This window comes from Anguilla anguilla, chromosome 1, assembly GCF_013347855.1.
Source record: "Anguilla anguilla isolate fAngAng1 chromosome 1, fAngAng1.pri, whole genome shotgun sequence".
Lineage (NCBI taxonomy): Eukaryota > Metazoa > Chordata > Actinopteri > Anguilliformes > Anguillidae > Anguilla > Anguilla anguilla.
In genome coordinates this window covers 25562753-25576437 of record NC_049201.1, presented here as the reverse complement: position 1 = coordinate 25576437, position 13685 = coordinate 25562753, and the positions used below count along the sequence as shown (strand labels likewise).

General features: G+C 41.4%; 1 protein-coding gene across 1 annotated transcript in view; it reads right to left on the bottom strand.

The window, feature by feature from the left end:
• Positions 1–13685, bottom strand: part of emilin1b (elastin microfibril interfacer 1b) — a 29857-nt gene that overhangs the window by 3108 nt on the left and 13064 nt on the right. The window contains exons 2-7 of the mRNA XM_035404472.1: positions 8744–8869; positions 4632–4846; positions 2236–4344; positions 1418–1543; positions 1180–1197; positions 667–801 (exon numbers count right to left, since the gene is read on the bottom strand). Of these exons, the coding sequence (XP_035260363.1) occupies positions 667–801; positions 1180–1197; positions 1418–1543; positions 2236–4344; positions 4632–4846; positions 8744–8869 (2729 nt within the window). The remainder of the gene's footprint in view (positions 1–666; positions 802–1179; positions 1198–1417; positions 1544–2235; positions 4345–4631; positions 4847–8743; positions 8870–13685) is intronic.

The following is a 13685-nucleotide window of genomic DNA, read 5'->3' as shown; positions in this document are numbered from 1 at the left end:
TGTCTTTCGGCTATTAATAGAGCGGTTCTGTGTACCCACAGCTTTTGGTGTTCATACAATGTCGATCTCAAGAGAATTTGTTATTACATTTAAAATGAATAACTAAAGTATTATTTGTACAATTGTTGACATTAAATGTTTTACACTTGAGATAGCATGGAATCTAGTCCGTTCTAGTGTTAACTTGGCTTACTTAAATAGGCCTACTCCCATTAGTCAATACCCCCAAATTGACCAACATGAGCCTACCTATGAGAAAACATGGAAAATTTGTTTCATATTAATTTCAATTTATTTGAACTAATAAAATCACTATAGATCAATATTTTGTGTCAATTTATTGATAGATTTTCTCTGTAAGTTAATTAGCTGTGTAATAAGTGGGATAATCCACTCTGAGATGGTCAGCTATCGAGAAGAATGACCTTCGCAGAGGTTCTCTGATTTGGTCATTATTTCTCAATAGTACATAAAGTATCCCTTTTATCTGGTTAAATGATTTCGATATGGCTTCACCTGAGTCTTAAACATAAGAATGTTTGATGGTGACTGTTTACTGATCACTAAAACTGAATTTGTTTGCATTGGAAAGAAAGACTTAGACCAGTAGACCAGTGTGGTTTCTGTGTCAGGCATTCAGCTATCTGTTATATGAAGTCTGCTTACCAGTTTGTGGGTTGTAGAAATCTCCCTGGTTGACAAACACCTTGTTGAAGACTATGGTTCCTGGGTTGTCATGTTGGTTTGTAAGGGCAGCGGAGAAAGACAGTCGAGGCACGTTGGCATCGGCTCCCGGCATACCTGAGCAGGTCACAGAACAAGGAGAGACCTCTTTGAGTAGTCAAAAATAAAACTAAACCCCCTGTGATCATGCCAAAGCTATTAATCCAACTAAATATAGTCTGTAACAGCAGTGCCTCCAGAACACATGAATACACAGATTGAAGCTTATATCGTCTTCCTTATAGTCACATCCCAGTGGCAACAATGATCTCTATCACCTCTGACCCTGTGTTGACTTCTGTATCTCTCTACACCCACCACCCCCCACCCCCCCACTGACCCCCATCCTTAACCTTTGACCCACTTGCAAGTCTTGGCCTAGAAAATACCTTGCAGATACAATACTTTTACTGTGATCATGCTGCTGATATACTGTATTTGAAAATGAAAACTTACCACGTTCACCTCTGAGTCCTATGAAAAAAGAAAACAAAAACTTAGTACCTTTCTGACTTTATAACCTACTGAACCAAAACATAACTGCTAGTGAAAAAAATGTCTGCTTCATAGAAGCTTTGTTTATACTGGGTTTGTTTATATAAGTGTGAGCAGATGTAGTTCTCCATACCAAAGTCTGAGCAGCCAGCAAGCTACAGAAATTCAATTACTCCTGGCAATGAAGGTATTGTTTTACCTGGGGGTCCCCTTGGGCCCTCCACACCATTTTTGCCAGCGGGTCCTTCTCTGCCTGGTGGACCCTTTGGCCCTGGAGGCCCCTGGTGCCCTGTCTCTCCTTTAGGACCTGGGGGCCCACGTGGCCCTGGTGGGGAAAATTAATAGTATTTATTAAAATGTGTTTAAAGAAATGAAATAGAACTGTAGTAACTGCACTTCCATGAGTAAAAAATGGTGCTTATACATATTAACTTTACCTTGACAAGGTTAGGTTATCATATCAGTCAGCTGACATCTCTGGGGCATCTCAATTTTTTATCATAATTTTAAAATTACACATTTAGAACAAAGATCTGACTGATTACTTTTAGGTGACAACTGTAACTACTTTCGTTGTATCTTTCCCAACAAGCAGTATTGTACAGGGTAGCAAACCCCCCAAAAAGATTCATTTTGTTCTAATTTAAAAGAACAATAAATGTTAAATTGTTGCAATTCATATATTGTTCATTTTTTGACATTTAACATGCCGACTTAATAATTATGAAAAGAGAGTGTCATGAAAAACCTACAAATGTCCATACTGTTTTTAAACATACATTGAAATTATCATCCAACTCTATTGTACATCTCATAATTCAATAACTCAAAATACTCAGTAATGTGTGACTGAACCCAAGGCTGCTCGGGGGAAACTTATTATATTATTCCTGGGCGATGTGGCACAACACTATTTAGGATACCACATGTTCACAGACCATTGGGCGACAAGATATTCACGTGACATTTACATACTGATTGATAGTCGCATAATGTCTACATTGAGGATATACTAACCAACAAAGTCCTGCTTGGAGAAATGATCAAAATCGTTGCGGATGCGTAGCACAGAGGAGTTGAGAAACTTTATTTTGCCGTGGACAACATCCAGTTGCGTGCCCCGGATGTCTTCGATGAGCCCTCCATGTGTGGTGACGGTGGCATTGAGATCATTGACACAGCCCCAGAGACCAGTCACGTGTTTGTTCAGACCATCCTTGATCTTCTGCAGGCCATCTGACACCGAATCCAGCCTACCACAGACATCTTCCACCTTGGAGATCCTCTTCTCCAGCCCGTCTGTAGATCTCCGGCAGTCACCCATCTCCACCACGAGGTTGTTTGTGAAACGTCGGATCTCACGGTCAATGTGGTCAATGCGACCGCGGCTATCCTCCACGTGCCGTGTCATCTCTTGCTGGATCTTGTCGATCTCTAAGAAGATCCTGTCCTTGGTGTTGCTCAGGTCTGTGATGGTACTGTCGTGCTTTTGCACTGTATCTTCCAGGCCCCTCAGGGTGTCGTTGACAGAGCTGAAGGTCAGTATGACCTCAGAGAGCTCACCTTGGATGGATCTCAGTGTCTCATCAGAAGCACCACCGATGACACTGTGTCCGTCCAAGGGCTTTTGTGGGTCGGGGTCCCCACCTGCCTCACCAGGTCCACCTGAGCCAATGCTGCACTGCCCTGTACACCTCTCAACCTCTTCCTTTAGCTTCCCCACCTCCTCCTGCAGGTTCGAGCACACCTGGGAACAGGAAGTTCCATCTGAGTCCATCTGATCGCTCACTCTGTCAATGTCTGCCCGAAGCTTATTAAGAATGTGCCTGGTGCTATTCCTGAGCGTGCCTAGATCATTCCTCAGTGAGCCGCAGGCATCGCAGTCTTCCACCCGCTCACCTAGGGTCTCAATTTCAGTAACGATGCGGTTGAAGTGCTCGCCATTCTCTCCAGTCAGAGCCTTGATCTTGCGTACTTCGTGGCCAAGGTCCTGAACTTTGTCCATCAAGGAGTCGCCTGAGACGGAAAGGTCTTTCAGCCTAGTGTCAAACCTCTTGATCTCATGCTGGTTGGCAATGACCTTCCATTGCAGGGACTTTACCTCATTTTCGGTTTCAGTGACACCTTGCCCTGGCCCACGCCCGCATGACTCCAAGCATGTGCTCAGCTTGCGGTTGAGATGATTGGTCGTGTTCTCAAGCCGGGCTAGTCGGTCTCCGTGGTCAGAGATGGTGTCCTTCAGGATTCTCCCATCCTCCTCCACACTGGTTATCCTGTTGTGCTGGCCATTGACTTCATTCCGTATATTGATGAGGTCCCTCCCGAAGGTGTCCTTCAGGTCAGCGCCTGTGTTTCCACAAGTCTGTTCTGCCTTCTGTATCGTGCTGTTCAGCCGTCTCTCAAGATCATGCAGGCGCCCATCAAACTTGTCCTCTGTCACCAAGGTACCTCCACCAGCCCCACCACCACTGGTTCCTGGAAATTGCTTGTCCAGACGGACCTGGATGATATCGTAGGCCTCTGATGCTGAGGTAATCTTCTTCTCTACTTGGTCAAGCCTATGGCCGACGTCAACCAGTGAGCTGCAGCAGCTCTGGGAGCGTGACACATCCTTACGCAGGCTGTCCAGCATCACTCGGTGCCGTTGGTCTACTGAGTTCACCAACTTCTCCAGGGCACGGATCCTCTCGCGGTCTTCCAGTTGCTGCCGCCGGAGGTCTTCCACACCCGACTGACATGAGGAGCAGGACAAGGACACCCTGTGCTCCAGCTCCCTCAACACCTCCTCCTTCAGCGTATTCCACTGACCACCACCTACACCACCTTCCACACTGTTACTGTTTCCGTTGCCGTTCACCAGGTGGTTGCTAATGTTGAGCAGCGTCCTGTCATGTGCCTGGGTCCTGTTGTCCAGCTGGTCCAGCTTGGCCTGGATGCTGTGAATGGTCTGCTTCATTTCGGGCTGGGCAGAATCTGCTGGCGTTCGGCCGCCAAACCCCGGCTTCCGCATCTCCTCCTGAAACTTCTCATTCATGCCCCGCAGTGTGGACTGTAGGTCATGAAGATCTTTGGTCAGGCTTGAGATCTTGTCCTCCAGCTGCTTCATCTTGTCACTGTCACCTCTACCTGAAAGGAGGATTTATGTTGTTTTTATTTTTATTTTTTGATGCAAAAAGGCTATTATGAACATCAGTTGAATTGGAAGGATTTATACACTTATTATAGCTTTACTCAGTGGTCATTCTTGTCTGTAATTAGCTCCATATCTTAAAGATCCATTATGAAAATCCATATTGTGATATCACAATGCTAACAATCAAATTCTAACCATTGTATGGAGATGGTGGGCCAGTGCCATAGGGTTGCCATTTTAGGAGGCCTTGAGGTAAAAAAAAATGTTTGGGATTATTTACCGTCTCCTCCAATTTGGCCTGAGCCTGTGCCTGAGCCTGTCTGTCCTGGATTCGAAGGTTTGGGCCAGGGTCTGGCGGTGCCGATTTGGGTGGGGTAGCCGCCATTCATCCCCTCATTGCAGTCATCTCCACTGTACCCATGACAGCACCTCCACTCCATCTCAGTAACCATCTTATAGGCTACCTTGTACTTGGGCCTCATGTACGTCCTATACCTGGAGCATGAAAACAGTAAACCAGCTGAAAATCAAATTGCTATAGAAAACCACCTGGGAATAAAATTTATTTTCATTACTTTGTTGGTTTCACCATGTTTTGTTGGAACATAAGGGCCAGAGAACACAACAGAAATTGTAGCTAAATTTCAATTGCAACAGCGAGTTTAATGTTGCTCAAGTTTAATCAAGTAAAGTCGAAATATTAAAGCTTAAGTTCATTGCTGTTAAGTACCTAAATGCCTACACTACAAAACACATTGGTCAGGTAATTACTTTTTGAAATCTGACTTCTTATATGCAACTATAGTGATTTATAAATTTGTTGTAATAAAATCTAGATATAAAACAACGAAGGAAAAACGGCACTCAACAAAGATTTCCAGCCAAGAACCTTAGAGCATTTCAAACCCCAAATCTCCAGCCATATCTTCCAATCTCAGTCTCCCTAGTCTAAATGTCCAGTAAAAGAGTACTGTGTGTTGCAATGAAGCATCACTGCCAAAACCCAAATTAGTTCCTGGGGCACTGTTAAACTATAAACAGACTGGTGTGCACCATACTTTAGCTCTTGTCCAAACGTAGCCTGCCTTTTCTTTCAAAAGGTTGTTTTGTTTTATTTTAGTGTTCCACTAAACTGCGGGGAAAAAACAAATGTTTCACAATTAATTTGCTGCATGTAGAAAAAGCTGTGTGCTCTTTCTCTTTTGGTGTTTGTGACGCAACTGTTCCATCTGCCATCCAGCTGTGTAACTGTGGCTCTGTTAAGGCCAGATCGGCACACGATGCCTGAAGTGCTCACATCCGCGTGGTCCTTCTTTAGAGGGCCTGTCCTCTTTGTTACTGAATGTTCATTCATCGAAACATGAGCTCCATAGTAAGTCCAGGGGAATGCTCAGACAGGGTGAAAAATTTGTTTAAAGAGTAGCCTAGCGTGACTGTAAGGGAACACTTTTACTAGCTGTAACTAGGTCTAGGTCTTGTAATAATTTCTGAAAGACCCAACTGTGTTGAGCTTCTGAATTTAAAAGCTGTATTGATTACAGCACACTCTTTAGATTTAATCACTTTGTGCATACGAGCATGTTTAACAATGAAGAATTGCAGACTACATAAATAAGGAATCCTAAAACTATGAAACTGATGTTGTATAATTGGTTTTTTAATTCTTTAACATAGCTGTGGTATGTTTATCCCAGGTAGTTGGTATCTGGTACCAGTTTGTGTTAGAAATGTTTTCACATGTTTTTGTAATGTATAACTTTCTTTTTTTTACCTTGGATTTCAGATTTTAGGACTAGTATTCCATAAACTGAAAGCAAATGGCAGTATACTTGGCAACGTAGATAAGAAACAGACCGGGATTCAATCAACATTGGTCCATAACTTTCACTTTGACATTCAAGTGCAACTGTAACAATTTTCTTCACAAACGTAGTTTAGCGATCGCTGCACGTAACCTGCCAAACTGTGTTTGTGAAGAGAAGAGTTAACCTTTAATTTAACAGTAAACTAATTAAGGCCAAATGATGATTGAATCCAGGCCAATGTGTTTTTGGTGGGCTGTGTACCACTACATGACCAGTGTGAGAAAAACAAGAGTGCAAGCCACACTGCTTCTGTGAGTGGAAACAGCAGTGGTGTTAGTGGGCTCCCACCCGTTTCCTGTGGTGGTCTGGTTGTGGTGCGTGGAATTGTGGGCCGGCCCATTCCTAACATAGTCTTGCCCTGTACATTCATCCGATCCAGGGGAAATGGTCTTAAATGGTACCAGGTGGGGAAGTGTGTGCTGAAGGTCTTTGGGGACAGGGAGCCAGGCAGCCTTTAACACAGACTCTCTGCTTGCAACCAACCAAGACAGTCTCATTTGCAGTATAAAGGACACACACACACACTCACACAGACACCCACACACACACACATACACACACAGATATTACCTGGAGGCAATCCAAGTTGATAGACAACATAGATTATTACTACTTGTGCTGAGATGTTATTATTCATATTATTCATAAATGTGAATGCATGCCTGAAAAATACAGACTTTCTAAAACGTTGAATGTGAAAATGGCCTAACAAGGCACATAAACTTAGGCTGATGAAAACTCTGAAACTTTTTGAGGTGTAGGGCACCATGATTAGCAGCACTGAAATGGAAAATGAAAAATACACTATGATTTAAAAATGTATTAATATAATGGACATGACCTTAAAGTGAAGGAGGCTCAATAAGCTAATATTGAAATTAAAAAGAATATAAAAATAAAATTTAGAAAAATAGATCAAATTGAATCAACTTTTCAATGGCTACTTATAAGGGTATAAACAATTGGTGTAACAAAAATAAGTAATGAAATCTATGTCAAAAAGCTTAAACAACAGCTTAATGTGGCTTAATGTCTTAACATCAAAATAGAAAAATTCCAAGGTAGTTCAGGCCCCAGGGGGATGTGAAGAGATATTCTGTTGAGAGTTTCTAGTGAAATATCATAACAGTAGTCATACAAATTTGTCAAGACACATAATTGAAAATGAATGGGAATCATTGAGCTTAATGTGGCTTAGTGGCCTAAATTGAGGTCAAACCATTTGAAAAAAACAAAACAAAAATGGCACATATTCTCACGTGCACACTATTTGCAAAAGAAAAGCATTGAGTCAAATAAAGAAATGTTTTAAATAAATTCACAAAATAGAAAATTGGCCTCAAAACTAAAAAAATGAGAGCTTAACATGGATTTGCAATTGCATTTCAGACATACTTCTTCGTGAGGTTTTGCTATGTGAAGAAGAAAACCATGACATAGCAGGATAAAGTGACAAATAAAAAAAAATCTGAAAATAAGCAAAAAATAGCACTTAATATGACTTAATGTCCTACATTGAAAATATTAATTTAATTCAAGCCTGAGGGGGACATGCGGAACCAATGGGGAATGGTGAATGTGTATTAACATGTGAGGAAGCATGTCAATGGGAACCATCAAGCTTAATGTTTTTACCATGGTTTAACGACCTAAAATTTGAATAAGATTCAGAAAAAATCAAGATCCCCCCCCCCCCTTTTCCCTGTTTTGCAATCTGAAACATTCACATTCGAGATTATCAGGAAATCATAGAGGACAATGGGCGGTATCATGCTATTCCCCTGAGCCGGTTTGCTTCATACCTCTCAGACTGCCCCTATCAAGCCGCTTAAATGGGCTCCTTGCTGGCTTCTCGCACTAACTCCATAAGTCTCCCAGGGCTCGGTGCTTGGCCCCCTACTTGTTCTTGCTTCACAATAAATCACTTCTTCTCGACTGCTGTTTTTTTTAACCAACATTTTTCCTGCTACTTTTTATGCCAATAGCCTGTTCTGTCCGTTCCCCACTCTGTCTCCATGCAAATTACTGCATGGCTGCCAGAGATTCAGCTACCTGAATTTTGAACCAATCATACTACAGTTAAACATTCCAAGACAAACTAACCCTACTTATTGGCTCAAACGTCTCTAAGACGTCTCAATAGCTATGATTGTTCGCCAGCTGAAGAGAGCCTTGGGGGTTACCTTCATTAACAAAACTACTTCACAAAGATAATACTAAATGCATATTTGGAAGAGAGAAGTAAGTTGAAGTGTGATTGTAACCAGCTTTTCCCCTTCTTTTTCATTTCTCTTGGTCTTTTTGCCTTTATCAATGGCACTTAAATTAATCACTAGGATGTATGAAAACTGACAGGTGTCTTTTGATGATTGCATAACTTGCCAAACTGTTCTTTATTTAAAAAAAAAAAAAAAAAAGTTGTATAAAAATATTGTGGTACACAGGCCAGGGTCCTAGCAGGATGAACCACCAAACACGCTGAGTTCTTTGCATACATTTATAGGTAGTGTCAGTGTGGCATACTCACGTCACCACGCGGGGACATTGCACCTGCCCCCAGGAGCAGGGCTGGTAGTCTGGCTTCACATAGGTCTCTACCCCATCCTCCACCACACAGCTCACCGTCCGTGTCACCACATATGCACACCAGTTTCTACAGAAAGAGAAAAGGACAAAATTCACCCAATGTTTCCCCATGGTATGTCAACGTGTAAAAATGAACACACACACACACACTCTCTCTCTCTCTATATATATATATATAGTAATAATATGGGTAACTATAAACATAATGATAAGTTTGATTGTGGTCACATGAAAGAAAAGTCTGTTTTGTCTTTACTCCAACTCTGGTAAAAGACAGAAGCTTCTGGTTTCACATTTCAGTGATGATATAGTTGCTAGGCCATGACTGCTATCAAAAAATGGCCCAGCCTCTAGGTTGAAAACCATTCCACTTCAGGTTTGAAGTGGATAGTCTACAGAACAATGTCTCTGACTGAAATTTCACCAGCAGCATAATGTCGTCTCATTCGGTGCTGGACAAATTTTTCATGAGACAAATCCATAGCTCTTATGTATACAGCACGAGTAAGTGAAGCTTAGCTCTGGTTAGTTTCGGCCATGCTTTTGTTGACAAAAATGAGCACCTTTTTCTAGACAGAGCAGATCTGCCAAATTTAATTATACCACAGCATGAGGAAGGAATTGTGTTGCTGAATGGAAGGTTTTTGTGGTACAGCATGAGTAAGGGAAGCTTTTTCTGGTGATACAGGGAGCAGTCACAGGAGATGAGCAAGTGCAAAGAACTGGTCTCTAGCCACAGTTTTCATTGTTTTTATTTTTACACTTTCGTTCTTTCTTTATTTGACCACATCGTAAGAAGGCTCAGAGCCTGTGGGCCCCACTTTCTCAAAGCTATTGGCGATCCACATTCCTAAAACATTGGTCATGGAGGATACACACTTCACAGATGCTTTCAGGTTGGGTTAGTGTGCCCTTTCATTCTCATCTACCGATTCTCAATGCAGAAGACAGAGACAGGAGCTTCTCTCAGACAAAGCAAAGCGTACATGCTTCCCTTCTTCAGTGGCCAGTATTCATTACTTTCATTCGCTCGCAATACCGACTTTTTGTGCCAAATTTCATTCATGAGGTAATTCGGGTCTCCCTCTAAAAGGCTCTTTCTTTTCCTAATACTTTCTGAGGAAACCACCCAGGAACACATATTCTGAAATTATCATAATAACAGGACCATGTTATGTATGCAGAGATGGCATGGTCCACAGAAGTCACCACTGTACACTGGCTTTGTGTCGCCCTTGTCAAGTCAGTACTGAAGAGTTAGAGTTGAAAGCCCCTTTCACACTTTGACCCGAGCTATTCAGTTCTAATAGCAGTTTGAAAAGAATTCAGTTGACAAAACTCCCTTTGTCAACTGCATCCACATTACATTCACACAACAGGGAGACAAATTTAGCTGCCTGGTAATATACAGATGCAATATAGGGTTAAAGAATATGGCAATGGACTTTATTCGGGTATCAATCAGTTAGTCTTTATTTCATAATATGGGGGAAACACTGAGTCCTTAACCCCTTAAATAGGCTCCTGGGATGCACAGAAGAACATCACATTTACATACAAATGGAAATGGACCAGTGACAAAAGAACTTGCAAAAGAACATAACTTATGATTACAGCCACAGGGAAGGAGGCTAAAAACCCCCTTTGGGACTACGCTAGAGTCCAAAAGTGACCGCAGCACTGGCCGCACGCTAAATACCATTGAGAATGTTTCTGTGACAACTGATTTATTTGGGGTCTGGATTAGTTGTGCTATATGTAAGGGTGCTGACTGTGGAGGAATGTAATTGAAAAATCGTTTGAGTAAAACATATGGGTAAACAGGAGTAGCCTCACACACAGGAGTGCACAGCTGTGGTTGACAGGTAATCAGCACAGCTGGTGCTCGTTACCTTCACGAGGCCATCTACAGGTATAAAGGCATAGCCTGCAAGATGGATATAGCTGCATGTCTTGGACCCTCACAGCATTCCAAATTATGCTGCCTGTGTTTTATTTGACACCCTATTCTGACTTTTTTTTCCATAAACCATTCGGTTTTACTCTACTTAGTCAAATAAAATCACTTATTTTATTGGCTTATTTACTTATATTTACATTTATACTAATAATTATTTTCTTGCCCCTTCTAAGTAATATACCAACTGGCTAATTCATAGTCTGTTTTGGTCTGCTCATCATCCAGCACCATGGCTACACTCACCATGTCATTTGATCCCTCTGAAGGGATCTACAGCCTTTAAGGTGTGACGGCACTCTGAAGAGGAAGCTCCAGAGCTTACAATTCCTCAGTGTATCTCCATCATTTCATTTGTGTTATGGTCCTTTCAAATGGGCAGAATGTGCATGTTTGAAGCCCACACTTTGGAAGCTACTTTCAAAAGGCAACAGGAAACTAAGCAACCTATAGTGCTTTTAGTGAAATAATCTAAATAGTGAGACAAACCATACATTCCTACAGAGAAAAGCCAATTATTCACAGCTCATAGTTTAAAATTCTGCCATTTCAAAGGATGCAGTCTTTATAAAGAACAAAAATCACTACTGCATATATTTACCAAACTGAAAGTATCCTGGATCCCGTTGACACAATAAGGCCAAAGCGATTACCATGACTGAAAACAGTCACAGCATTCTCTGTTCTCCTGCTACTCTCTTTCCTGATAGCCTTTGATGAGACGCAGCTGATTTAAAGACAGGGTGCTCCTTCTGTGTTTTCTTGAACAGAAAACAGTAATTTCATATCATTCTGTTCATAAAGTAAGCCCTGCCCAAACTACCCCAACCTTGGTGGTAATTACCTTGAAAGGAACAGACTGAAAAAAAGTGTATGCATAGAAGCTGGAACACTGTACAAAACTGCTGTGTGAATGTCAACACACATTAGCAGTGGGCTCTCCCCACAAATGGCTTGCTATCTGAATGTTTTCAATGGATGTTTTAGTGCATTTACGACCTCTGACCCCTACACTTCCTGTCTGTTAGGCCGCAGGATTCTGCTTCCTGCTCATGCTGCTCTCCCATTTGTAACATATTTGTAAATCTGCATTTGTCCAGATGGATGAAGGATTCCTTCACACACAAAACTTAACACATGTTTATCATGGCAAACAAGGGGTCACAGGACCCCCATTTGTCTGTGGATCAGAAATTGCCCATGCCCCTTGAAAATCTCCCATAGTTATGTTCAGTACACTTGGCAACACAGATCCAAATTGCGTCGTTGCGTTGCAACCAGGAGTCTAACATTTAGAAATATTCTTTTGCAAATAACTGATGAATATTTATTTTAGACAGAGAGCTAATGCATGCAGATGATACAAGCAGAGACACTTTATAGTGATAGGAAAAGGTTTGGTAGTCCCTGATCAAATTGCATGTGCTGTTTATTTTCTATGTGAAAAGAAGTTAATACAACCTAAGCAGGGAACAAACTTACACATTTTCTGTCATTTTAATGCACAAATACTTTTTAATTTTCTGAATTTAACAGACTGAAAAAACTACAATTTGCTAGCATAATAGTACATTATAATATAATGATAAGCACTATTACACTGTTAAATTACTGAACCCAGTCAAACTTAACTCAGTTTGCTAAAAACAAGGCGGTTGTGGTGACATGACTCAGATGAAGTAGAAAAGGATGACTCTTTATATATCACACTTTCTTCCTGTAGTCTCCCCACTCATATCCTGCCATCAGTATTAAATTTCTTACAATTTCCACTCTGAAACAGTATGCACTTTTGTCTCCTACTTGCACACAACTGCATGCCAGCAATGGAGAAACTGTAACTTAACTGTTCTGATATCACAGAGTGTGCATGTGTGCGTGCATGTCTGCCTGAATGTGGGTGTGCACGTGCGTCTGTGTGTGCGTGCGTGTGTCCCCACAAGTCACTAGCAGTATGCATATTTGTGTGTGTGTGCGTGTGTGTTCTGAAGACCTCTTTGTTGAGGATCCCCTATGGCACAGTCTGACCCTTCCCAATATGAAGCTGAGCTCACACAAACGTTGCATTTTTTCACCCTCCCTTCTAAATAATTTTGTTAATTTTAGTGCCAACTGAACGAACAATACACAGTATGAGGAATGACATTAATGCACAATTTGCACAAATGTTATTCAAACACTGCACAAACATCTCACATTTTAGGCTTAAGAAATGTGAGCTGTCAGATGTGTTAATAGCTAGCAATGGCCTAAAAAAACCAATAATAACAAGTTAAATAAATTTGCATGTATCTACGAGCTTCTTCCTGAAGCCTTACTCTATTTGGAATTTTTTCATTCTTGTCTTCTGTCTTTAACTTTCTCTTCATCATTTGTGGTTTTGTACGTGGCTTCTCACAATTTTATCAGCGTTCAATGACCGGAGGATCTTAGATCCATCACTAACAGTGTCCAATGATTCTGTCAACTTCCCAGTTACAAAAAAAAAAAAAGACATTCCACTGCTCACCTCATCCTGCCCTTCCCCCCTTCCTCCAGAGAAGAAAGAGTTACACTGATGCTTATATGAAAAAACAGCCATTAGGGTGGAATGCTTTAAATGAGCATGCACAGCAAACAGAGTCACACTGTTTAATCCCGTTTAGCTGCCCTCTCCTTGGATTTCCCATTTTTTGTACATTTTGGCCACTGATGACATCACATGGAATGCCAGTCAGGGGAGTCAGTTAACTTGGTCAAGGCACTTGTATTTCCTGGGGAAAACTCCTGCTTTCAGTAAGTCTCTAAATCATTTTGAGCCAACAGGGTGAGGTGAGATTGGATACGTCACATTTGGAATACATGAACATTAAATTGGACCATCTAGACCCAAAATTTTTCCATTTTGAATGACCCAACAGTATTACTATAGCACATGATTTCCATC